The sequence below is a fragment of the Clavelina lepadiformis genome, chromosome 2, assembly GCF_947623445.1.
Source record: "Clavelina lepadiformis chromosome 2, kaClaLepa1.1, whole genome shotgun sequence".
Taxonomy (NCBI): Eukaryota; Metazoa; Chordata; class Ascidiacea; order Aplousobranchia; family Clavelinidae; genus Clavelina; species Clavelina lepadiformis.
Window position 1 is genome coordinate 8367677 of NC_135241.1, and position 27623 is coordinate 8395299.

At 35.1% G+C, this 27623-nt stretch overlaps 2 protein-coding genes across 2 annotated transcripts in view; one reads left to right on the forward strand and one right to left on the reverse strand.

Annotated features, from left to right (window-relative positions):
- Positions 1-936: 936 nt before the first annotated feature.
- LOC143446151 (dynein axonemal assembly factor 8-like) lies at positions 937-24426 on the forward strand. Its single transcript, XM_076945673.1, has 40 exons — positions 937-1539; positions 2191-2273; positions 2564-2693; positions 3664-3750; positions 4022-4266; positions 4445-4538; positions 4605-4811; positions 4936-5010; positions 5495-5583; positions 5863-5963; positions 6078-6146; positions 7271-7785; positions 7886-8003; positions 8080-8183; positions 8317-8402; positions 8643-8810; positions 8916-9125; positions 11845-11944; positions 12034-12203; positions 12464-12640; positions 12855-12959; positions 13293-13437; positions 13691-13894; positions 14080-14313; positions 14396-14615; positions 15340-15488; positions 19848-19981; positions 20071-20200; positions 20300-20436; positions 20958-21065; positions 21226-21339; positions 21462-21657; positions 21758-21891; positions 21960-22064; positions 22250-22463; positions 22692-22823; positions 23010-23057; positions 23165-23436; positions 23525-23610; positions 23712-24426. The coding sequence occupies exons 1-40, from the start codon at positions 1485-1487 to the stop codon at positions 23887-23889; spliced, it is 5928 nt and encodes a 1975-aa protein (XP_076801788.1). The 5' UTR covers positions 937-1484; the 3' UTR covers positions 23890-24426.
- Positions 24427-26725: 2299 nt separating this feature from the next.
- Positions 26726-27623, reverse strand: part of LOC143444889 (uncharacterized) — a 90247-nt gene continuing 89349 nt past the window's right edge. Inside the window, exon 48 of the mRNA XM_076943683.1 lies at positions 26726-27578. Coding sequence (XP_076799798.1) covers positions 27277-27578 — 302 coding nt within the window. The 3' untranslated portion in view covers positions 26726-27276. The remainder of the gene's footprint in view (positions 27579-27623) is intronic.

The window sequence follows — 27623 nt, forward strand, 5'->3', positions numbered from 1 at the left end:
GCGTCATACTGACCAGGTTGGGTTTTACAGTGCATGGACTGTGTTTTCAATAATAGCTGGGAGATTTGTATTAGCCTAGGCTACCTTAGTTGTTTCATTGACTTAGTGCAGTGGTGGGCCTATATTTGGGTGTGGACCTGGGGCTGCAGCCCCATCAGCCCCCGCCTTAATCCGGCCCTGGAAGTGGCAGACCAACGTTGGCGCCGTAGCTGAGTAAACAATTATCCCTTATGCTGCACAACCGTAGTATCGCCACGAAATACAAAACAGAGTTACAAGCACGCTTCACTGAGACACAGTCCACCCCGTATAGGACGTGACATATAAAAGAGTGAAAATATTTGCAATTAAGCTGCAAGTTTTTGTTGTGCACAAATTCCGCCAACCACTGTTAGGCGTCAGAGGCGCATGGTTGAAAGTGTTGTAACGAAATGCTTTCCTGGCATATATTTATAAACCTAAATCTATAAAACACCATTAACCAGTGACGCAAGAATGTTTTCATAATTTAATAGTTTTAAATGTCTAGTACTCTAGTAGCTGTGGTTCAGCCTTTTCCAGACTTCTCTGTGTTTCATATATTGCTCAAGCTGCCAATCAGAGTTACATTTTGGCTGATTGATAGAAGAGAAGACCAATGAAATTTTATGATGAAGTTTATTTGCTTGTTGTATGTTTTTTTCTCCTTAAATTAAGTTAAAAATAAACTTAACAGATGCCGGTAAGACTTTTTACGTAATCCAGTTTTGGGTTCTCTAAAACAAAGCGGTTAGCTGCTGTAATTCATTCGATGTTAATTTTACTCATCTAAACCAAACTCAGCCTGCACAACGCAGCCACTAGCGGCACTATCTTGTATTTAGTTTAATTTTGTTCGTTGGTTTTGCCTTCGCGTTGCTAATGTGTGCGGTTAAATAGTTTGCCGTTACTTGGTACGCTAGACTGCTCCATGCAATCAATAAAAGTTGCATTCATTGGTGGTTTACACTGTATGAATGGTTCAGCTGTCAAAAATCCACATATGTCTACAGTATGTGTTTTTACACGTGTCAATATATTTCCAGTCCATAGGAAATTACCATGGGACTAAAATATAGCCTAATTGTAACGGTTGTCTAGCCTAGTTGTTGGCCAGTGATTTTGAAAATTCTGTCTTTTACCGTAGTTTTACCATTTTACGATTTCGGTCAAGCTAAGCTGCTGCTAATGTTATTAAACTCTTCTGTTTTGAATTTTAAATAAAAATTGCTTTGTAGATTATTTTGATTGCTTTAAATTTTACTTATACTTACTTACACTAGCCTATAGCAAGGCCAAGGATCAACAGTAAAAAGCTTTAGGCCTATGCTGTTCTGTGGACATATTAAGACAGTTTAGTACCGATATTTAAAGTTTGTAGAAAGACTTTCAAAGTAGCCACTGTCTTTAAGCTTTAGTTTACATTTGAATGTGCTCATTTAGCCAAAGTGAGCGCTGCCAAGTGAATGGAAAAAGAAATGGAGGCGTATGACAGTCCAAATTATGAAACTTCACAAGAAGGTTGGTGATTTAAACTCTAAAAAATATGGGTTGCTTGGTAAAACATGGTAAAACATCACTTCAACAAACTGAAATCTAGACTGAAATGTATGGCCGGGTTAAAGAGCAAATCTTACATAAAAAACTAAAACTTTAGGTGAGCTTGATTGTTCAGACCACAGAGTATGTCTCGTTCACACCAGAGATTCTTTTGGTGCAAAACAGTTTGAACACAGGCCGACAAATTGATTAAATTTTCCACGTTAAAATATCCTTACATCTACTCACTAATTTGTGTAGTTTTATCAAAGGAAGCGTTTATGAATTCTATCTGGTAGTAAAAAATGTACAGTTTCTGACAAATAGTTAGGTTTTTTTTCTAAGACATAAAAGTGGCCCAAAAATGTTTAGGCTAAAGTATCTAGCCTTGTGAAAAAATTTAGTACTCAATAACACACCATTTTTCACACTATGTACCCTTGCTACACCCTGGCATTTGCTTTTGTTCACCAGAGATCTTGTTAAAACTGCCATAGTATGCAGGTCCATTGACAGTGTTTTTTGTGGTTTGTGACAGTGTTTACAATATAAGTAGCTTGCACGAAGCTGTGCTTAAGCTTATAGCTTTGTATGAAGCTGTGTTTTTAACTTGAAAATGTTTAACTATTTTAGAGTCCAGGGAACACTTTGCAAATTGGAACTCTATAATATCAAGTGTAAAAGACAATCTTCCAACCCTTGAGTCTGAATCAGAAGTATATACAATAGGCTATAATTGTTTTTAACGTAGAGTTAAAAATTGTTGAATATCGATAATCACGTATATAAATATTTTTTGTATAACTGACATATATTGTGCTATCATAAGTATCATTCAGTGTTTTAGTAATGTGCTTCAAATATGTGAGATAAAGGAGCGAAATCATGGATAATAATTTATTATATGTTACCCTTTAAATTTCAAAGTGTTTTATGCAAGTAGGTATTTGTGTTTAGTTTGATTATTTTCAGTTGACAACTCAATGCCATTTTATTTTTTTTGTAGGTAAGCTCGCTCACTGAAGATAGTGACACCGAAAATTTTATTTTTCAAAGGCACACGCCAGCCATCGATTCCTTTCCCTTTTTAGCAAGCTCCAAAAACTGTATACCTCAAACAGAAGCTTGTGTAATAGGTACGATAGCATCACTGCATAGAAACTTATAATATGAAAGAAGTATGGCTAAGTTTGCTCACAACTATCGCAATCACAGAATAGTTTTTCTTCAAAATTTCTGGTCTTACTTTCCTTGAATAATAAAAATCGTACGGGAGGGAGGGAGGAGTAAATGTACCATACTTACATAACGAACAAGAATGAATCTTGTAATTCTGGTTGTTGAACAAATCCAAACACTGTGTATAATGCACGGTTTACAACCACACCAGAAAATGCCTTTTTTAAAGTTACTACATGAAAAAGCTCTTGACTGGTTTCTTATCATTTCTATTAAGCTATGAGAGGAGCATTCGTTTAATAGATTTTCAAATAATAACTTTAGTCGCTTATTACATTCAATTTACTTTGAAATAGAATATTTACATAAAAATCACTTGGTTGGTTAATAAATGCATAAATTTGCAAGATATTGGCAAAAGCGTTTTTTGATTTATAAAAAATTTTATTTTGTATATGGACTTTAAATCCTATCTTGATGCTGATTTCAGAATGTTTGTGATTGTGAACAAGCAACAGGCTTATCCAAATTAAAACTGTTATTATCGTGTGTGTGAAACTCATGCTTAGTCTGTGTTTTAGTCAGAGGGAAACTTGCCTGTTAGTTTAAATTTAGCAAACAAGTCATATTGCTTTGTTTAGAAAATTTAGCCATTTTTGGTGCTTTGATTTTTAAATTTACTTCTTATTAAATTATGTATTCATTGTTAATCTTACATTCAAGTGAATCTTACAGTGCTTGTAAATTGGTCTTCATCAAATAAGTGTAAAATATGGATTGTATCATAGCTGAATTTCTTGTGTTGTCTAAATCAGTTTTCTCATAGTAAACTAACTTCCATTAGCCAATAAGCAACTTTGAAATTAACTTTGTTTCATTATAAATCTTCTTTATTAAAATGTTCAGCCATTTATTTTCATGATTTAGATAATAAAAGTTCAACCAATGAGGCTTCAACATCACTGTTGTTTCAACGCTTAGACTGCAAAGCTCCTCAGCGAGATATACCTGATGGTAAATTTCAAGCTTTTAGTTTTTAGCAAGATGGTCATGTTGGCACCGGTAGTAACTTCACTAAACTTGTGCTTGTTTTCTCCAACATAATTTCACCAAGCATTGATAACAATCACATAACCCATTGTAACCTACCAAGTCCATACATACACCCTGCATTTTCAACATGTTTTTGTGGGTTTATTTCAAAATTTTGCCTAAATCCCTAAAGATTTCAATGTATTAATTGCTTCTTTTGTTTTTTTTATTGTTACACAATTTAATTCTACAGACCTCAATATTCATGATTTGGAGTTACCAATTTATGATGGCTGTGATGGAAAATCAAGATTGTATAAAGACATTAATGGCAATAATATTTCATTGGCATGCCATATACCCGCAGGCTGCAAAGAACCAGTTTTAGTAAAGGATAGTTTACCCATTTTAATTGACCCATTTTCTAATGAAGAAACAAGTAGCACCAAGGAAACGCTGGAAACATCTTTCTCACAACCATCCATGTTATCTCTGCAGGTTTGTTAATAAACTGAATAAAACTGAAAAGGTCTGGTATATGCCAAGTAAAATTTCATTTTTGCTTTCACTTTAGTTGTTTTCCGAAGTAATTAGCTTGACATAACCTGTAAAATGTGTTTATGCACAATTGTGTATAGGACAAAATGAATGAAAAATTTTTAAATGATTTTGTTAGATTTTAGACAAGTATGATTTGGATGATGTGTTGGAAAGTTTTCAGTCAGATGCTTCATGCGGTGGTGCTACTGTCAAAGGATCTTTGAATTCAAGTATGCTTTGAATTGTTTGTTATGAAAACATTGAAAAATGTTAGAGTTGCCATTTTTAATGAACAGGTTCTTTTGTCGAAAATGAAGACACCTCATCCCATTTGATGAACGATCTTGTCAGTCTTAGTGTTTCTCAGTCAGGAGGAAGTATAAAATCAAAGCCAATAGAAGACAAAAGTAAAATTGATGTTAAAGAAAGTAAGCATTTTTTTGAATCAGACCAGTCTCAGAAAAAAGCGGGACGGACTTACAAAACATGTGGAGTGAGCACTGGTAAAGCAATTGTCTGTTTTAAATGCTCATTGCTTACTTTATATTATATCTTGTTTTGAATATATTTATAGTTTTTGTCTTTACAATTTTTGCTGGATACGTTATAACAGGGATGCATTTTTAGAATCAAAGGCGATGAAAACATCTTCTTGTGGAGTTACTGCTAATCTGCCCGTGGTTCAACCCAGTATCCCCTGCGGTAATTAAATTATACTTGAAATTACGCATGTCAAATGGTTCGACATTTGCTTGGATGTTAGGACATTTACTAGCCATATTTTTGAAATGAATAATTTGAAATATCAAAACTACTGCTGCTATTGTACTGAATAAACCTGATGAATCAAAAGTTTTAAAAAATTTTGTCACAGTGCTCGCCTTTCTTTTCATTTTAGGCTGCGTTAACAAAACGTCCCCTATTCAAACCGGTTTGGCACCGTATTTTAAACATTTTATTGCAGATGTCATGGAATAATGCCAGAGCTATCACGCAGTACTAAAGTGAGGTCCAGTCAGCATCATTGAAAATGGTGTTAAATATGTAAATTTTGAAAAAAAATTGCAAAATAGAAAAGTGTTGTGAGCTGTACCTAAGCTCAAGAAAGCCTGCCTTTAACATGCTTGCCTTAATCTTTCTAGCAAATAGTTAAAAGGTATTCTGAAACAAATTTCCATATTTTTAGGGCTTTCCTGGTCTGAACCCACAACTATTTATTTGGATTTGCGACACACCGGTCAAAGTCAAGGAACAGCTAATCCTCCTCCTGAAAAGGTTAGTGCATTTTCTTGTGACATTCAGAATTGATGTCGTAAGGTGTGATATCTTAATGTACCAATAAAACAACTTTACAATATTTGAGTTTATAACAAATTGTTGCTTGGTAAGTTAGGTCATAAGATTCATAGTTTAGGTTTTTTTTAGTTACTGGTACCCATGCCAGTGTCGGGATTGATTATTGAGAGTTTTTGTTGTCATAACTCATTCACATTAAGTCTTCAGTTTGTTGTGTATAAGTGAACTTAGCTTCATATCATCTTTTATAATTTATAGCCAAATATCGTGTTGGATGAAAAAGGCATGGAAAAACATCATTTGCCCCATGCTAGGCACACACCTTTTACGCATTCAAAATCCAATCTGCAAGCATTAAAGTTAGTGTATTTCAAAATAATTTGTATATAAAGCAGTTAATTTTGCTGTATATTTCCACATGAATCAGGTTGTCAAATTAGAACCATGTTTTTGTCTCTTGGAAATGCTTCTAGAATTGACGATGTGAGTGATGAAGAAAGTGATGAAGATGACTTTAAAAAATGGAAGATGCTTCGAAATAAGTAAGGCAGCTAACTCTAGATGTTTAAGATGTTCACTTTAACATGTTATATTGCTGAAATTTAATTTGGAACATTTAGATGTACAATGTTTACCATGCCTCTCGTAAAAAATGATAACTTAAAGTGCAACTGTACCACTAAAACAAGTTGGTCTTAAAAGTAATAATTGTGTAATTAACGTTTTCACAAGTCATTCAACCCAAAAACTCTTCCAGTAAGGAGAAATCAATTTTTGTATTTCGCATTTTTTGCATTTATCAATTCTTGGAGCAATTTGTGACAAGAAAACTCGTAAGTTAGACTCTACGGCAAGTCTGAACCTCCAGTGCAGTCATCACGGTCTCCCAGGTGTCCGCAGACCCCAGTTTGGGAAACCCTGGGTTAGATTACTACTACTGCATATCGGTATGCCAACCATGTTAGCCTACAGGCCATACCGCCTACATATGATACTATGATCAAGCCTGTCGATTAGTATAACACTACGGTCTGTATTTCATGGCAGGAGTACACCCGAGATTTTTTGGCTAAAACGATGTATTGTACACTTGTATCGCCTAGGCTAGAGTAAAACAGTAAAAACATCTTAAGTCTCCAAAAAGCGAGAAAAATGACTTTCCCCTTTCTATTCTGCTACGAAATGATTTAGTCACTAGTTACGGTGCACACTTTGCTGGTTGGTGCAAACCAGCATTTCAATTTGCCCTTTTAACCTTTACCGGTCTGCACACCTGAGATCTTGATGAGTCCTTAGTGTGAGAAAGCAGCTCGTCCATTTGAGCACGGATTATTAATTTTTAAGATGGTCGGGATGCAAAAAATGTGAAATTCAAAAATTAATTTCTCCTTACTGGAAGACTTTTGGGCTGAATGACTTATGAAAACTTTAATTACACAATTATTACTTTATTTTAAGACCAACTTTGTTTATTGTTGCACTTGTGCTTTAAGTGAATTATCGAAATTTATATCGGGTCCAGATACTTAGCAAATGCTTTAAATGGGTTTGTGGGTAAAAAGAACCACAGGCTTGCGCTATGCTACTTAATTTGGTTGTGAATTTGTAAATATGAAATCATGCAATTGTTAATTCTTCAGTTTAGTATTTAAATTTCCCTGGTAAGGTTTAAAAGTCTATCAGTGGCTCGTCATGATGCTGAAAACCTAGAGAAACTCAGAACAGCAACCTTGAATGAAGAACAGCAGAGCCATAACACTGTATCATCACAAATGGCTGTGGAATCTCCAATTTGCCATAATGGATTTGCAGCAAACTTACCGACTGATCTGAAAGATTACCAAGACTTGCTGAATTCTGCTACTTTGGAAAACAAAACAACAAAAAATTTTCTCAAGAAGCTTACTATGCAAAAAGTGCAATCATTAAAAAACAAAAAGAAAGAGATTAATGCAACAAATGGTCACACCAGTTTGTCGGAACAGACTGTAGCTGAATTGAAATCGGAAGGAACAAAGTCACAAAGTAGTGAGGAATCATCAACCGGTATATATGCACGACAGCGTTTAAAGAAACTTCCCGCTGTGATGCAGAATGATGATGTCACTATTCCAAATTCTGTGTACAAGCGCAGATCTCATGGAAAAACCACTGTACTGTTTGCTGAAGAACCTAAAACAGGTACTAATTATTTGTCAGATGTAATAACAAATAATGTTATTGTTTTTTGACTAGTAAAAAAATTGATATAGATTGTTTCATTTTTTTGTTGTTTTTACAGATACTGCAGACGTTACTAACATCTACAGAGATAAGTATATTACCAGTATTACTGAAGACAACAAGGTTTCAAAAGCTACTGCTATGTCTGTCCAAACAGATGAAACTTTTTCTGTGAGGTAAAGTATTGATTTGTAACTGTGTGTATAACTGTGCGGAATACATGATGACTTAGTATATATTTTTTCATTTAAGGAAATATGATGGAAAAGAATATGCCAGAGGAATTTTGTCTTGTTCCACGAAAGATTTGAAAGCAGCTGCATATAAAGTTGCTGAAGAAGAAAAGCAGAAGCTAGGTTAGTTAATTAACCATCATGCAGACTTCTTTGACTGCATTTTGTTTATAGTCTCACTGCAGTCAGCACTTTAAAACTATTTAGTCTATTTTTTGTGCACAAATACTATTTATATTCTTATTACTTATATTAGGTTCTTCTGGCGGTAAGACACAAGGGAGAATTGGAACTGGTAATAATCGTGACACTTTCAGCATTGTGCAGAATCAAAGGAAACAGGTAAGTTTCATTTCAACTTCCATTATGCCATACATTATTTTATATCCTATACTAATTTTAGTGGTGCATTATGAGTTTCTAATGAATAACGTTTTGCATGATATGAATTGTGTTTTTGCTATTGGCTTTTAGATTACGCAATAATGCAATGCCCGTTGCATATGTTATGTACCTGCCATGTTTAATTTGGTATATTAGCTGGCTTGGGTAAGAAGCAATAAAAATTGCATTGTGTTTCAGCCACCTTTAACTTCAGCAACATCATTGTGCATCAAACCTTTGAATTCTGTTTCAATTCCTAGCATACCATGGGAAGCTAGGGCACAATTGTTTAATAAGATTGAAAATGTTTTTAAACAAAATTTCAAAGACAAAGAAGCTAACTTGTTTCCTTTACTATATGAAAGGGTAACTTGTACAGTTTATTTCAGTTCATTCATATGTGTCAAATTACATAATGGTGTATATCAATGCGATGAGTATTAACATTACTAAGTTACAATCTTTTTTAAGGATGTCAGTTATAGTGCTGAGCTGCGAGCAATTCCTGAAATAATCGACACACAATCTTTTGAAAAAATGGTCCTTTTGCAATTTCAAATGTCTTCTCCTGGCTGCATTGTGATGAATCGTGCGTCAGGTGGCCATCGTCTCATCCCCGTTGATCAACCAGATTGCTTTTCTGTGACGTATTCTTTGCTGCTATCCTGGTTGCTAGCATTGGTTAGTACGGATGAAGTAGTAAGCAACTAACCATGGGTGATACTTGTTATTGGAGAGTAGGTTTACTTTAGGTACAAAATAAGTTTTATTGCAGCGTCCTGTAAAACAATTTAAAGCCTTTGCAGAGTTCCAATGAAAGAAAATCGTACAAGGACCATACAGCATGAGCTAGATACAGCATCAAAACAAATCATTTACATTAATACTTTAAATGTGCCTAATCGAAAACAATTTGGTTTCATAACAATTAAAATATGTAATGAAATTTCGATTTTCTTGCGAATCGGACTTTGCAAATTGCACTTATAGTAAACATAGCCTACATATCAACCAAGAGAATCATTCTTAAACTTGTCTCATTATTGAATAAATATAACAGTATACCAGCTCTTTGCCGGTCCAATATAACAAAATCTTTTCACAATCATTCCACCACTTTTTACAGTTGTTCAAAATACTGCAAAATTAAACATTTTGGTAAATGTTTTCTTGCAAAGAAAAAATGTAGGCTCGAATTTGCTTAGACGATTTGCATTCGGGAAAAATTGAAAAGAAAACTAATCAATATTCAGGCATAATATTAGAACTCGTATAAGACTTGGGACATCTCCAGTTGGCATTGCGTACAATTTAATATGGTTGGTAGTTTTGATTCTTGAGCAATATTTTGTGTGTATAGCAGCCACAGTGAAAAATCTGGCTTTGCAGAAATATGTTGTTGTAAATGCAAGCAAAGGGCAAAATGCCATTCAGCTTACTTTTGGTTAGTCATTTCGAACACATAACTAGAAAGGGATCAGATTTAGGGAATAAGATCAGTATCTATTTTTATAGTAAGGTCCGACGAAAGGTCTGTAAGCTGTTTTACCATAAAGTTGTGTTTTATTTATCACAAGTCAACAAATTTCACTTTTTTTTTAAATGAGAACGTAGGTATATTATTTGAGATGAATTTTTTTGCTCTGATTCCGAATCTGCCTTTAGTTTTTCTTTAGCTCATCACATTTTCCAGATATTGTAGAATTCGTGTTTTCAGAAAAAAGTATTAAAAACAATACACAGCTATGAACCCATTAGAATTGCACTTTCCCATTGCTTTAACAAAATTCTTCATCAAACCCAGCTAGATATGAAGAGGTGGCAAGAGAATTTTCTGAGGATCTACTAGAGGAACGTTTTCGATGTTAGCCACTCCAGTTAAGTACGATTCTCTTACAGGCCAGTCTCTTCTGATATAATGCTCTTTGGTAGCACGGCTGTTCCACAAACACAGGAAGCAGCAGTGTTTCGTGAATACTCCTTGCATTCCCATCAAGATGCCAACAACTTTGAGGTCTCCGCAAATACTCCATTTGTAAGCATTGTACTGAATAGCTTCCAGAAGGACTTCAATGCTTTCATAACATTCTGTCAGATGAATAGAATGTGCTTTAGGAATAGACGGTTTTATATTTCCATTGTGCAACAACACAGCTTTCAAACTTCTCTTCGAAGAGTCAATGAAAAGTTGCCACTCATCCACAATGTGTGCTTCATCCAATTTTTGAAACAAGTCATTAATGTTGTGGCAGTAGCAAAGAGGACCGTTTACTGTGAATGCTGCGGCCAGGTCCAAGTTTCTTCATCAACTTCATCAGGACCAGGTTCAAGACCTCCATGAGGAAAAAGCAGAATAGGAAGTGAAGCATCATGTGGTACAGGTCTGCTCGTTGAATCTAAGTTGGGATATGCAATTTTACTTTTAGTTTTTGAAGAAAACTCTTTTACATTGACAAGGCAAAAATAGCAGTCCTGAATGTGGCCTTTTGATTCTCGCCATATCATGAGAATAGCAAAGGCATCGATGACGTTCATTTGTGTAGCCAATTGTGTGAACCAGTTGAACAAGCTGTACATATTTGATGTGGTGCCCACTTTTTGTCTTGGTCTCGTAATGAGCAGTCAAAGTACAACTTGTACATCTTTTTGATATCTGAAGTGATACTTCGTTGCTTGCCTTTGATTGTAAAACTGCGACAAATATAACAAAACAGATCGGGATTGTTCTTGCACTTTCTTGACTTAACAAAGGCAGAATAGTAGTCGATCAAAATATGGCACAAATAAATCTATTGAACAATATAAGTTACTACAATATTGATTAAAATCTTGCCATTAACAAACATTGTGAAAACCAAACAGTTTATTTCAATTTTTCTGCTGCAGTTCTTTAAGCACTATCTACATGTGGAATTAACTGCTCAATATACCACTTATTTTGCAAAAGGTTGGCAAAAGTTTATCCCTATAATAGGCTATTATAGCATAACAACTAAAAATTTAAAATGCAAATATCTCGAAATCCTGATGTGCTAGAAACAAAATAAGGACATTTCGGAATCAGCGTCAAAAACCCTTCAAGAATTAACTAATCGCATCTCCGTTTAAAATAGACTGTTGACCAGTGTTATATTTCATACTTAACTGACTTAAACTAAAACTTAACTTAACTAAGCCCACGGCTACAAATAAGCATGTCACCTGTTTTTTCTCAGGAGGTATGATATATGTTTTCTATAGAACTTTTATTGATAAAAAATTTCATTTTAAACAAACTCTTTGCGGCACCTTGAGCAACTTGTCACATTCCACATTGAGAACCACTGGTTTAGGCTATATAAAGTACCTAAATAAGATGGCGATATTCATAAGGTATTTGTTAAATAAATCGGTATTTTAGATTCCAGACAACATGAATAAGCCATATGATCCCCCACGTGAAGATGTTTTCACCATTGATGTGGACACCGACCAAGAATCAGATAGTACTATGAAGGATGGTGTGTGTACTCAGAATTCACATTAAAAATTTAAAAATAAAAGTTTGTTGAGTAGTCTTATTTTTTCAAAGTAAAACTTGTTTCTAAAGGCTCAAGAGAAAGTTTAGCTGGTTTGGTGGAAATTCCGTTTAATGTTGTTTCACTTCATCAAGTATGGCAAGAAGAAACTCAGACAATTGCTATAAATGCCATTGTTATACCAAATTTCTTTTATCGGCCACATGCGAATAACATACGTGATCGACGTAAAAAGATAAAGGCATGTGTTAAACAAATTCTTTTAACACAGTATATTATGTTATTATATTTACTGATTTTTTTATCTTCCATGAACTTCAATTAAATAATTTTATTGTATACAGTAATGATTTTATGTTTTATTTAATTGATTTCTGTTGTTTCTGCATTTTAGTCCTTTTGATTAGTATGGCGAATAAGCTCTGAATTTTTTACATAGATTAATTGTATGTAAAAATCAATTTAGTGTTAACTGAACAACATATTCAAATGATATTGCAGAAAGAAAATGCTTTCCTGCATGTTGTCTGGCAGTTTCTTCAGTCTAATCGTATTCAAGATGTTTGTCCATGGTATACTCGTCCTGAATCACCAGTTTTTTATGCATTTCACGAAACTCCATTTTCATGTGCAACCAAACCATTATCAACTTTTATAACCGCTTCCAACAACTCACAGGTATATACTATGGTTTTTTCATTCATACGATTATATACTTTCAAAGCGCATTGTTTTCTTTTTTTTCTGTTTTATGTGCAAAAATATTGTTTGGTATTGAATATTTTTTAAATGTATTTCATAGCACCAAAGATTCAAAGAACCTATATAATATATGCTACATGCAATAATAATAATAAATATCTTGATGTTTTTGTTTATTGCATATTTGCAGCTAATTCATAAAGCCTTAAAGAGATCTCCAGGTTTTTGCTGGAAGATGGTAAAACCTGATGATTTATCAAGTTCATTCTTGCATCAAACCAATAATCAGCTACAGGTAAAAAAATTTTGAACTTCAACAAATATGACAAAGTTTTGACATACACATCATTAACACTACAATTTCACTGCCCCTATGTTTAAACAGATTTGGAACTAAGGCTAGCAATATTCTTTCCATTGTTTTTAGTTGTGGTCGTAGATTCACCAGATTCCACTATATTTTTGCCCTTGTTTGCTCTGTAAGCAGCTATTCATTTAGCATTATTTACTCAGAAATTGTTTTGAGAGATAAAAAGTGAATCACACAGTGTCTAGGTATCGAGTTAATGGAGGTAGTAATTTAAGTTCAAATACCCTTGATTTGATATGCTTTTATATTTTATATTAGACAACGGTGTGCCTTTTACAAAAGGAAACATTCACTTATCCTGTTTGTGTTGTGGACCTCATCATAAGACTTCAGCAGTCTTGCTTTGACCTTGCGTCTTTACGTTTGGTTTATGTTACAAGAAAGTTTATGGAAAAGAATATATGTATGTACTTCAGAGAAAGTAAAACAAGATTTATGCTTACTTACATACACACACAAGTAAATTAATATTTAAGTAGCAGGAATACAGAAGGAACACTTGATTGTATATTTGTTGTTTATGTGTAGTATTGTTGTGTGGTTAGTTGGTCACTATAAATTGTAAAGTAGCCTACTTGATTTATGTTATCTTGTTACAACATGCTTCATTTTATTTTTTCTGCTTTTTTTTGCATGTGCTTGTTTTTGTGTCATAGTGTCTCACACCAAGTCATGTGACCTAGAAGATATGGTGCCATGTATAGCGTTAGCCATTCGAGGCAAGCGTGCAATAAAACGAATGCAGGACATTATTGGACCACGTGACCCAGTTCTGGCACAAATGACTGATCAAGGTTCATTGAATGCCATATATGGTGAACAGCTTTCAAAACGTCGAGGTGATAAAGATGTTCCAACAGGTAGCTTAATTGGATTTTGTGAATGATTTGTTGCTACACATTTTAAGTAAGAATTTTTTGATTTATTGAAATTAGTCAAACTCACTCAGAGATGACGTAAATGCCTACCGTTCTCTGCTATTCATGTTTTTGCTTTTCTGTATCTCCAACATAGACAAAATGTGACCTTATTTTTAAATTTTCAGAAATGAACACTTTCCACTGTCCACGTAGTTCAGAACGCGTTCAACAACAACTAGCTGTTTGGTTTTCTGGCCGATTTCAACCTGATGATGATATTGTTGTTAGTCTAACTTCACAAGTAAAAAAAGATGTGAAGGTAGACACTAAAGTTGGAAAGCTGACAGCAAATGGAAAGTGCAATGGAAAAATCAAAACAAAGAACCGAAATAATTGTACTAGTTCTGACCATAATGAAAGTTAGTTTTTTTTTATTATATTACAATACAGCACAGTTATTTGCTATTGTACATTTCATTTGAACCTTTTGTTATTTTTTAGAACTTTCGTTAGATGACATTGTGACTTCAAAACTAATGTTGGATCCCTTTTTGGTTACTTGTGCTCCCACTCAAATATGTTTAGTCGTATCGCCTCGATTTCCTCCACAATTCCTTGGTGATGTAATAGCCATAGCCTCAGATCAGGGTTTCTCACTGGAGGGTTTGAAAAGATTAGTATTAAATGAGAAGAAGATAGCTGCACTTTCCATTAGGACCAGGTAAGAAAGCAGATATTAAACTACTTTATGTTATCAATTATATGCGTATGGCATGAGCAAACACCAGAATACGAAAGTTTGCATTAAACCTATACCAAATCTGAAACATTAAATCAATTAACAACTAGATCAAATTGGTAAAGGATAAAGTGTATGCTGCTATTGAAGGTTGGTGCTTATAGGGCATTGGTAAAGTAATTTACCTATTCATGTACTTTTTGTTTTGATCTAAATCTTGTACCTGTGGTTATATTGGTGTTTAGGGTAACTTCATTTGATGTGAATTACAATTTTAAGTAAACCTCGAAATACCATGTTATTGCAATAAAAGTACAGGAATAATATTTGTTTACAGGTAAATCTGACATGTTTTGAGATTTTGAGATTGAGATGTAAGATTTTTCCTTTTTCACGTAAATTATAAAGACGCAAATGGTAGAATTAGTTATGTAATGAATATATATATTGATACGATTATATCGATGAAATTTAAACCTTACATACTAAAAGCAGGCAAATGTTTACGTTCAAAACATATCAGATTAACCTGTTAATAAATGTGATTCCTGCCTTCTTTTTTAAATTATTTAAAGTTGACTTTGATTCTTCCTACATTCTTGTACTTGGAATTATTTTTTTTTAAATACCAATATTAAAAAAGTATAAAATTGTTTGCGTTTTATGTGAATAATATTTGCTTTTAAGATTGGAATTTTTCTTTAAGGTATGCACCTTCATTTAAGCCCCCACCATTACATGATATGACACTGGAAGGTGAATATTATGAAATTGACAACTGGTGGAATAGACCTGCCACCATCATGCTGTTATCAAGAGAAAATGCAGTGTCGCACATTGCTGGATTGTGTTCTTGTAAGTGTACCTTTTTCTTCCTATGATTTTCAGTGTTGTAATGAGTAAAGGTAACTCGAGTCATCAACACATGTAGACTCATGTCAAGTTGAGTTATTTAATCAAAATAACTAAGTCATTCATGATACTGATTCAAGTCAAATGAAGTCATTTCCTGCTTATGTCTTGAAAAAACTTGTTTTCTAGGTAAACTCACATAATTTATATTTTTCCTTTCCAAACACGAATGTCGAATATAGAGGCCACTTGGAAAAAATTAGTTTGTTTTTGAAGTGGAGTACCGCTGCTTTCATGGCATCAGAAACAGTTGAAGTTGAATTCATATGGACAAAAAAATTCATTTTAATTTAGTTTATAAATAGATATGTCGCTCAAGTCAAGTCGAATTTGAACTCTGAATTGTGAAAATTTGATGATAAATGTATTTATGTACTATCTTATTCCTACTTATGGTTAACTTTTACGGTGTCATAATATTATGAAATATATACCGTATTTCTCTCTTTTCAGAACCTACTGTACCAGGTTTCGGCAACCTTTAGCATTAAAAGAGCAATTTGGCCCCATTTCTAGCCAATACAGTTGCATTCGGAGCCATAGCACCTATTTGGCAATAACTGTATTTGTGAAGTCACATTGCGAATTTTCTTCAGTGTTGTAAACATGGCAGTTTTGCAAGATAAACTTTACATCAGATTGGAAAACTAGTTAATTAACATATACGTCATTATTTTAACAAAACGTAACAGCTAAATGACCATTGTTTATTCATATTGATTTTTCCCAATTGATCTCACTGTCTAAGTAACAGGGGCCAGGGTAGAGGCATGAAAAAGCCACATGTGGCTCCGGAGTCGCAGGTTGCTGATATATGCAATATACCCCCTCAAGAAGTTAGTGGGGATAGCAGCTATAGGGGCTCCATAAACAAATTACTGTCTTTTACCACATCTGTCACTGCCAGATTTGTTAAAGGGTACTCAGTTATGACCACACCAAGTCAGCAATTTAATTGTACCACGCGGTTCTTGGTCTACCTGTTGGTCTTTTATCGGTTGGTGTCGCAAGTCTTTTTAGGCCTTCTGTTGACTTGAAGTAAGGGGTCAATATTAAGGGATTTGCTGATTACAAAGCTATGAATTTGATCTAGTAGCGTTACACAAAAGAATCCAAATTCTGAAGCCTGCCCCCATTAGTGGACCTTTTTGGTCATTGCATAAGAATCATGACACTAGATGAGAATTGGGAGGAAAACTAATTTAAAAAATCAGAGCTTGGCGATTGCAGAAAGCACTTCATGACAGCCGAACTATGAGGCTCAGACATGGCTACACTTGCTTTTCTGATTCAGTTGTCCAATTCTATGTTCTACCTTACATCTGTTGGTGAACTACACTTTCAAGTACTTGAATTTTTACCTGCTTTACTGTTTCTATGCACACCCACAGTGGGTACTGAGCAGGGTATCTTGAGAGACAGAGTACCACAGTTTTTTATGCTTATTTCTATCGCAAACAGTTGTAAAACAATTAATGGCAAGAAGAAGATGAGGTTCAGAACAAGGCAAGAGAGCTAGATCATTCGCAACCAGCAAGTGACTGATTCTACTGATTTCAACCATGAAACACACACAATACTCACCAAGGCTATACCTTAGTATAGTATATAGGCTAGGTATAGTATATCTGTTCATCCAGTTTATACAAACTGTGAAAGGAAGAGGTGACAGCACACACCATCCGGTTTTCACTTAAACAGTACCAAACTTAAGGCAATGATACAATGATGTAACGGCTTCTGATAAGTGGTCATTGGTACCACCAAAGCTACCTTGAGGGACTTGATCATTCACTTTTTCAATTTCAATAAAGCTTGTATATGCATATTTTACATATTCCCAGACCTTGCTTGATAGTGAAAATTTGTTTTGTTGTGCTTCAACCAGAAAGAAAAGTACATTGTTTGTTCTCAAGAGGAAACTCAATTACACTCGCTGTTAAAAACAATTGGTATACATCTTACCAGGTAGACTGAAGTGTAAATTCATTTAGTGCACCTTTTTGCAGATCAGCTTTAACTTCATCAACAAAATCGAGGTCTTATGAAGTTGACTTACAAACGTACACCTGTATAACCTGCTTTATTTTCGACATGCACACTCTTCCTCCTAAAGAAATCCATATAATCTGCCAAGTATCCCCACACCTGCCTGGGCTGAAAATGTTGGAATAACTCCCAAGTAGAAAGGTTTCCAGTTCAGACATCAACCTGCTGAGTAGTTCCTGACCCATGGCACTCTGCGGTCTAGACCAGTTTAGTCCAACTATATTTTGTCGTGGGCTATTAAAAGCAATTAGTTTCATTTCGCTGGCCAATGTTGCATGCAAGATCAGTAGCCTACTATGTAATCGCTGCTGGCTAATTAAGCACACTAATTATACGAATATCTAAATTGTAAACCTTTGTTTTGCTATGAATTAATTTCAACACTAATATAATAATTAATTTGAAAGAAACAGAATTTATTCAAAACATTATCATCGTTCAATAATAGCTAGTTAATGTGACATCTGTGGTTGAGGTGCTTCTTCAACAATAGCTGTGGCCATGCGAAGGCACGAGTGCAAAGTCTGATTTGATGTTGTTCATTGCTGAAAACGCACATTCACAAATGTACGTACTGCCAAACATCGAGTACAACTACATAGCAGCATCTTTCAAAACAGGAAAACTTTCTTTCGAGACAAACTTACAAAAGTTCTCTGGATTTTCCATTTTCTTTGACATTAAAAACGAGTCATTCTGAAGTTCACATAACTCGAGTTGAAGCTCTGACGGCTATGTCCTAACATTTACTTGCATGGGATTATTAAATAGCAAGAGAGGCCTTTTTAGCTTTTCAAAATCTACTGTCAAACTCATCGGACAATGAAACCATGTTTTTAACAAAGTGCGTAAAATCATCGATAGGATTTTTGTCCTTGATGATAGAGCAGCAGGCAAAATGACTAAGATCGTTTCTTTCCAAATAGCTTATGAAGCGGAAATTCTCCACATGTATTGCTAAATTCGAAATGTTTTGGCCTTTTCCCTGTAAACTCAAATTGAGCACATTCAAGTGATTTGTTATTTCTGTTAGAAACGCTAAGCCACAAAAGAATTCAATGCTTTGCATCTGGGCTTGAAAAGAATCCGCTCTTCTTCAAAAAAGGAAAGAATTTCTTTACGCAGCCAAAAAAAATATTTCAACACTTTTCAACCATCAACCATCTGATACTTGTATACAGGGGCAAGTCATTAAAGTCAGCATCGACCTCCTTCAAAAACGACACGAATCTTCGATGCCTTTGGGTTTTATTACCATTTATTACCTTATTAGACTAACCATTTTGACAACACTTTGCATGATATCTATCATTTTCAATGTTTTTCCGCAAAGCACTTCTTGGTGAATTCTACAATGTAACGTTATGCATTCAATCCTATTTTCTTTCAGCAATCCAACAAAACCAGTTTTGTTTCCCACCATGGCCTTTGCGGCATCTGTTGCGAACACTTTTTAAAACCTTCACACTCAGAAACAACAGAGTCTGAAGCTGCATATATGTCAGAACCTTTCGTTCCACCTTTTAACGGATGAATTGTAAGCAATTCTTCGTGAACACCAAAATCCTCGTCTACTATTCGAGCAAATATTAGTGGTTGACTGATATCAGTCACATCAGTACTCTCATCCAAAGCAATTGAGAAATACCTGCACTCGTTCATCAAGGTTTTCAATTTAAAAGGAACATGTCGACTTAGATCAGCCACGCTTCTTGCCACTGTCTTGTGGGACAAAGACACCGTTTACACTTTTCGGCTGCTTTTTCCTCGCCAAAGACCTCGGCCATTTTGATCGCACATGCCTTTGCTAATTCACCTTCACGAAATGCCTTTCCTCCTTTTGCGAGAAGGAGCATTACTTTATATGACGCTGCAACGTTTGCTCTTTGACTGCTCACAAAATTAGACATGACAACGTACATTACACTTGTTTCTCCAGTTTGTTTTGGGGATTCTGCAAAACGTTCTTTTTTACGTTTCCTTTATATTTTTTTATTTTATGTTCATGAAGAGTCTCGTGATTAAAACGATGTAGTATAACCGACATTTTATTTTGTATTCATAATTTTTTTTACTACTTTTAGTCTGTTCTCTTACTTCCAACCTTTGTTGGTATGGGTATCACTTTGGAAGCAAAGTTTTTTCCAGCATAGCTGTACTGAAGCTGCTTTACTTCAATAAAGCAGTTATCATGGTGGAATTCAATATATATAATGCAATGCCCGATTCACTGGCTATAATGTGTATTTGTAGGCTTTCAGTCAGACCTTATTTACCAGCTGATTCAATCAAATGAAGAAGGCCGGCTACGAGACGCAACCTGTCAATGCTTTCATTTATGTCAATATACTGATGCAGTTAATCATGCTTTGGGCCCAATGAATAAAGTAAGATTGATTCCTATACCTTGTCGCTACTTGGCAGTTGGTTAATCGGAATTGATTGTTTGTGTAAGCTAAATTTGTTTGTATTTCAGATGCCTGAACTTGAACTGAGCAGTGGGGTGTCCCCACGTGCATTTTACTGTGATCCTGAAATGGAGCAAGTTGTTGTTCTCACCTTATTAGGCTATGAAGTGCTAAATGAAGCTGGGTTTGTTTTAAGAAGTGAGTCGTCATTTTTTTGTCATTTTAGACATGGCAAAAAGTTTGTATGAACAATGACTTTATGTGATATGCTTGAAAATGTGTATGGTATAATTTCAGCTCTATTTCATGGAGAGTTTTTCGTGGAAAATGATATTTTAGCACATACTGATGTTGACGCCGAACACACCGAATATCATGGTTTTGAATTGCTTGGCTTAAAGTTTATTCCTGCTCTTTCATCTCAGTTAGCCAAGGTATCCATAACTTACGTTTTAAGTATGACTCATATGCTAAACCTTTTGAGTTTAAGTTATTTCCTCTGCAACAAATTTTAAACCTTGCTTGTGCCTGTTACACCGTGTAGTTGAATTATGATAAGTACCAATTGTTGTACTATGTGTATGTTATCAATTCACATGTAATTGATGTGTGTAGTTGTTTATAGTTTAAATGGAAGTTAAAGGTTAAAAAGGAACGTGTAAATGCAAAAGTCATTATTGTTAACAAAGCACTATATTTTTTGACATTAAACAATTGATTAATAATAATATTGTCAAGTGAAAGTATATTGTACAAGTGCGCACACTAAAATAACCTAGATTAGCTGGCCTTAGCCCAAAGGTATCGTACAGTATATATTTTGGCTGTTATTCTGTGAAAACATATCTAAAACTAAATGAGACGTGAAAAGTTTGGATAGAAATACCACATTTGTGAAGTGTTTACTTATTAAGCCTTTCTATGTTCTGGTAAAATGAAATAATACTGGTTACAGGAACTCACTCCATTTGAAGTTGGTACTAGAAAGTGGTCTGAAAGCATATCTGTCATCAAAGATTCACCTGCCCTTATATGTGCCCTTCGAAGAGTTAATGCGTATAATGTAAATTTGTCATTCATATAATTAATGTAATAACATAATATATAAAGTAGTAGTATACTGTATAATACTTGTAATAATTTAAAATAATTAAGATTTAATTGGTGGCCTTTATGGAATATGGTACAGAGTGTCTTAGGATATACTTATTTTCACATTCCAGGTGCTGCATTCGGTGTTGGACTTTCCTTCTAATAGTAAAAAGGACAAATATGAAGTCAGCTTAAAAGTTATGGGACGCCTCATGTCATGCACTCCTGAGATCACATATCGCCAGGTATTAAACACAAAGCATCTTAGGTTACAAATAAGATAAGTTGTACATGATATTTCTGTGATCTACTGGTACCTGTAAAAACTTAATTGTAACAACTTGATTGATCAAACCTGTTTTTGCAGATGAAAGCTTTCTTCACCGAAAAAGAATTATTTTCTGATAATCGAAGTCGCCCAATGCTGAAGTACATTCCTCCTCCAAATCGGGTTGCTCAGTATTTATATGAAAGCAATGATATAGAAGAAGGCTTTGTTGATTCAACTGTTGTTACCAATCAAACTCCATCTAAATCTTCAAAAAAGAAAAAGAAGAATCAAAGTACTAAAACAAAATTTTGCACATTGTTTGTGTTAATGCAATAATAAATTTCTTTATATGGAAATTTTAAAGTAGCATAAATGAATTATAACATTTTCAGACAAGGAAAAGATGACCCAGCAAACCCCAGTACAGTCGAATGAATCTATCCTTGACAGTATGTTGTCATGGCCACACCCTCTCACTTCGATTTTGATAATAAAGCCAGATGCTTTTCCAAGGCATTGCGTCAAGGTAGGTTTGGAGATGTTATTTCTGGTATTTTACAGGAAAAAGCTTGAATTTATGAAATAACATCATAGATCTTAAGAAGACTACATCAGGAAAGATTTCAAGTGATTGCTGCAAGAATGACTATTTTATGTGAAGATCAAGCATCCCACATTATGCCAACAAAATACGAAAAGGTTTTTAGAAAAAAGTTATATATCTTATATTCATTTAAACGTAGCAATAACAGGATTGTTTGATTTTATATCCCGTTCGATCAACGTACACCTTTTGTCAAGGCTCTGTAATTTTAAATTTTCTTGCACATTATATTGGTACAGAATTTCTTTATACTCATTAGCTGACTTTTTTCATTTTACAGATGCCTGGAGAACGTAGAATATTCATCAGTCATATGACGTCATCTGCGTCATTGGTGTTGTGCGTACAACGTTACAATGCAGTTCGAAGATTGCTTGATGTAGCTGGGCCAGCTAATCCATGGCATGCAAAAAGCATTGAAAAAGGTCTGGATGGAAAGCATCGAAATTGGCGGGCTGAGTTTGGGATAGATGAATTCTCAAATGCTATTCATGGTATTCTAGTAGGAGATTTTCACAAAAATATCCTGAATAAATTTTGAATCAGTTGTGTTCTTTATTTATAAGTACTAGGATATAGCCACTAATATTATCGCTTGGCTGTAGTGTGATTTCTTTATCCAGCAGTATAATAGATTTTAATTTTTTGTATTGTCATTGAACTTTGCTGTAATTGTGTTAAGTTTGTATGCTCTTCAATGCTGTTTTTATCCCTTACTGCAGTTTCAGAAAGCTATTTAGCTGCGTGTGAGGAACAGAAGTTATTTTTCCCAGAAGGACTGTGCTGTCATGAAACTCTGGAACTAAAAATGGAACAAGTGCCTACCCCAGCTGAAGACCCTGTCATGCGCATTGGTAAAGTTTTGTTTAATTGATTCGTTGTGGTTTTGATTGTTTGGTAGCGATATCAATAGCAAAATTTTAACTGTTGTCACATTATTACCATTTCTTCTGATGAATGTATTCTAAAAGATGAAACTTTAACGGATTTTTGATTTTTCTGGTAAAATACATCTTAATTACCTTCACGGCTCATTGCAGATAAAATGAAGGGAAGAGAAATCAAACTTGGAGTGGACTTGGGTATTGGTAAGCGAAAATACACTTGTCAATGTTGCGTTCTAATTTTTTGACAAACCTGTATCAACTTTTAGCTGAATTCGTAAGTTTTTATAATGTGTTGAATTTTTATAAAGATATTTATGGTGGAACTGGTATGGAAATTCAACCTGTTTGCGTGGTAATGGCTCCATCCTTAATTCAAAGTAAAGAAGATCACAATAGAAAACAAAGCAAACAAGAAACCTGTAGCAGCATAATTGTACCCCCTTATGTCGACTTGCTCGAGCAATTGATCACGCAAGGTTATCAATTATGTGCCATGAGAATGTGTTGGTTTAGGCGTGATCAGGCGGAGAAGGCGTACGATTTGTTGGGTGATAAAAATAACGAAAAGAAAATCGACGTGGTGCGTAATTTGGTACAATTTAATACATGCTGTGATGTAACATCATAGGCGTTGTTGCAATACTTAAACGAAACTAAATCTGTTCCAGGTCGAACAACTCACTCAAAATCCAAGTCTTGTTTTACTTATTCAAAGAGAAAACGGTTTACTTCTTTTCGATTCAATCATCGGAAGGTTTGTTAGAATTGTTGTACACAGCATGTTGGTTTTGTGTGGTAATAACCTCAGTTATAGCGCTGTTAAGATCACAGATGTTATCTACGCTCTTTCCGCAGCTGTTTGAAACATCAACGTTATCTGCACCTGGTCAACAGTTTTCTAAGAACGCAGACCACCTCGCAAACTTACAGCGCCGCTAAATACCTCTTTCATAGAGCAGAACATCCAAGTTCAGTTGTGCAAATTGTTCACAAGAGAGCATTAGAGTGGAAGGAATGCAGTGATACCAACTGAGTGGAGATACACGCATGTACTGAATTTAAGCAGTGCTTACGTTAAATACGCGATCAGATATTTTTAAAGCGATTTTGTGTTTTTTACAGATCTTATAGTATTTATTTACTTGAATTCGAATTACATATTCACATTCATAACTCTCACTTATGTACAAATGCTTGCTTTGCCTCTATAAGATTTGTGTTACGACTTTGTATTTATTTATAGCTCGAATTTTTCAAGTGACCATTTATTAGCTGAAGTTGGTGTTGTGAAAAGCTTTTCTACTTTAATTTCTTTGTGAGTGTTCAAGTTGCATGCGAAATATGTTTTCTATCTGGCACCATGCACCGTATCTAATTGACGTGTAATATTCACAGAAGACTTGTTTTCTGGATACAAGGGCTGTACATAAAGCTTGTATCATAACTGTTGTTGCAATTTTTAGTTTTTACATCTGTTTTCTAGGTTTTTTCCTTTTGTAAACTGTGATATCATTTTCTAAGTAGATTTGTTATAGCAAAATGTTATTACTTTTCATGGCTGTTTGCATAATATTTTGTATTTATTATGATATTGCTTATGATTGCTTAAGCTTTGTACTGTGTAGGAGAGCTTAAGTGCCAATCACACTTTACATTCAAAGGAGGTCTTCACGTCGCCAATTCTTCCTTGTAAGTTATCCGATTTCAGCCTAACTCTGTAAGCTTCGTCTTTCATTCATCGCATTTCCTTGTTTGCGAGTAGCCGACTCTTATCAGCGTTAATTTTAATATTTCCTATAAGAAGATAGAATAGACTAAACCCCTTTACAAAATCGTTGTAAACGGCAAGCGTACACATAAATATCAAAATAGGTTTGCATAATAAATATCAAAATAGGTCAACGCGGTTTTCACTTCAAGCGATTTTTAAAGCGTAAAAGCCCAAATTTTTTGCGCGCTAATGGTCAAACACGGGAATCTTTGATACTACTTTGAAAACCTTTTGCCCCAACCCCTTCAACGCAATCCTAAATATGCCACTGTCCCTGCCGTATACTTTAGACTTTAGAGTAATACGCTGATGGTGCATAAAAGACAAATATAAATTAAAATGAAACTTCCAATGATGACAAACGTAAAATTTCAACTAGCTTTGCGTAAGTAGCTTAAGCTTAGCGCCGACCACCAAGCGCTTTTGTAGGTCGTGAATAATTGTCCTACAGGGAACATGATGGGTGACAACGGCGCGCATCCCTACTGAAGCGGGCGTGACAATAGCATTAACCATTAACACTGGAAGCGCAAGGGCACTAGGAATGTTGATAGACAGGTTTCTGAAAGTGTGAAAAGGAAATACATCTGTATTAGTGACAGCAAGAGAATAGAACGACTGTGTGTAGAAGTTGTAGGTCGTTTAAGCAAGAAGATTTCATGTGCTTTGTTTGCAAGATCTTCAAGATTGTCATATTCCACGCTGGCTAAAGCAATCGCCACGTCTGAGGGTAACCCTTTAAGAAAATTAGCACAAATAAGTTTAACCACCGGTGGGGTAAGATTTTCTTGACCTATTGCACTCACCAATTCGCGCATTAAATGTTTGGGAGGCTGGTCAGGAAGAGTTAGATCAGCCAGCAACAAATCCAAATGATCCTTATGTTTATTAAAATTTCGTAAAAGTTAAGAGTGGATGCAGAAGGTAAACGAAGTAACGTGAGATTGGGCCGCAGCAATGGCCTCCACTGTTAACAACTAACGATTAGTTTGAAAAGTGGTGTAATAGAGAGAAAATTTGTGGTCAAGATGAGAAATTCACGCTTCAGGATTGAATTTCCAAAAGGTTCGAAGTTTAATTTGTCAAAGCAAATCGGTTCGCAAAGTATTGTCTTGTGGCAGCGCACTTGCCAGTAAAGTATTAGCAACACTCACACCAGAAGGGCCGTGAGTGTCATTGTAGGGCAATGTAGGCAGACTATGAGGAAGGGTCCCTGTTTCCGTCTGACAGTATACTATTACGAATTGACTCGTCAAAACGCAAAGTTGAGAGTGTGCTAATGTAATATCGCAACTTATTTTTGCCTAGCACAGAAGTAATGTGTCATTGTGTCGGTAAAGGCTTTGACATTTATCAAAGCCGATGAGAATGTTTCTGGAGAACACACAATCGCCATAGAGTCATGACGAGGCTATCTTTCTCCCCCTCTTTCCTGTAGCCATAGGCGATGCCCGTTAAGCGTCTTCCCATTCGCTTTTTAGAAAACATCCCACGCTTTCAAGAGCGTGTCCAGATTCCAGACATCCTCGCAAAGTTCGTTTTCGTCGTTCGCCGCAAAGCCACGGTTTAAAACATAAACAGTTTAAGTGACAGGTGAGCGAACAGCTAATGGCTAAAATTCTACAAGGGCATTAAAAGACGCATGCGCGGTTAAATTTTCTGATACTTCTCGCTAGACTACCGTACATAACATGAGTTTTTGATGATTCTTTCAATTTTTATGAAGATGGTCTTTTTCAGCAGATATCTGCCATTTTTCCAACTTTTTTTAATCCTGCTCTACTGGCCTATATTTAAGCTGAAACAAAGTTTTGACTTAGTCTTAGTCATAGTTAGTATCTAAACATTATAAATCTGTATTTACTATTCCTCTCTCTTAAATGAAACGTTTACGACTCCTTACGTATGGGTATATGTTGCTCATTGTTGTCTACACATCCATTTTTGTATATTTGCTCCTAAAATCAGTTTTAAAAGAAATTTCACCATTTTAACGTAATTCTGTCAGTCCTTGGAAACTAAATAGGTAATATAGACAACAGCAGCCTAATCCTTCGTTAGAAATCAAAACTGTCATTTGAAAAAGAATAGGCAAGCGTTAAATGCAATGATTTATTTCTCGTTCATGATTTCGCTATGTGATAAAAATGTCCAAAACCTCAACCACAATGCATGGCAAGTATTTCAATATAAGTAAAAGTTGTCCCCCAACAACAGTTATCCTCAAATCGAAACACAAAAAATGAAGCTGCATGCTTTTTGCGAAGGCAGCTAAAAATGAGCACAGTCGTATTAACTCGCATTGCAGCACGGCATAATAAATATCGCCAGCGCTAATGTTAATGTACTTCGTTAAACAACGGTAAGACAGCCGCAAGGGGTTGCCACGTGCCATTTTAATATAACTGAAAGCAGCAGTGTGAACAGCACTTTTGTTACATAGTTTGGGAAGAATCCAACTCGCATTCAGAATTACACAAAAAGATGAAATTGTCGAAAAGTAAAACGAGAAGCTTCCACGTAATGTGACATAAACAAGCGCGTTAATATGAAAATGAGCTGCTATGTTTCACGAGAAATATAAATATAAAAGGGTAGAGAAATCCGTCAGTAGTCATCGTAAAGTAGTAGTTGTTTGTCGACCAGAACTTATGGTAAGTCTTCACACTTGCTGGACTGACAGCCGCATTTGGTTGCAACCTTGTAGGTCACCGTTTTAGTTGAACCATCTGGGCATTTCAGATCGGCCGTACGTTCCTCAGTTTCTGTTGCTGAGCAACAGCTGCACAGGCGAGTGAAGTTGTTCGATGTGAGTGAGTAGATCGATTTACTGACACAAGAACCTTCGCATGTTGGAATTTCGACAGAATCTTCGCTGGTACAACCATCTACAGTGAGGAAGTCGCCGACACCAGAGGAAATTGAACATTCGCTCGGAGTGGGTGTCTTAGCTGCGGATCGAAAGGTATTTGTTTTAAAATGCAATAAAACTTGTT

What these genes read in the sequence shown, in the direction of transcription:
- LOC143446151 (XM_076945673.1), top strand. Translation starts at nt 1,485, where the DNA reads ATGGAAAAAGAAATGGAGGCGTATGACAGTCCAAATTATGAAACTTCA. An exon ending in TTCCTTTACTATATGAAAGG is followed by an intron (nt 8,811 to 8,915) that starts GTAACTTGTACA and finishes ATCTTTTTTAAG; the next exon opens with GATGTCAGTTATAGTGCTGA. An exon ending in CTTTGGGCCCAATGAATAAA is followed by an intron (nt 19,982 to 20,070) that starts GTAAGATTGATT and finishes TTTGTATTTCAG; the next exon opens with ATGCCTGAACTTGAACTGAG.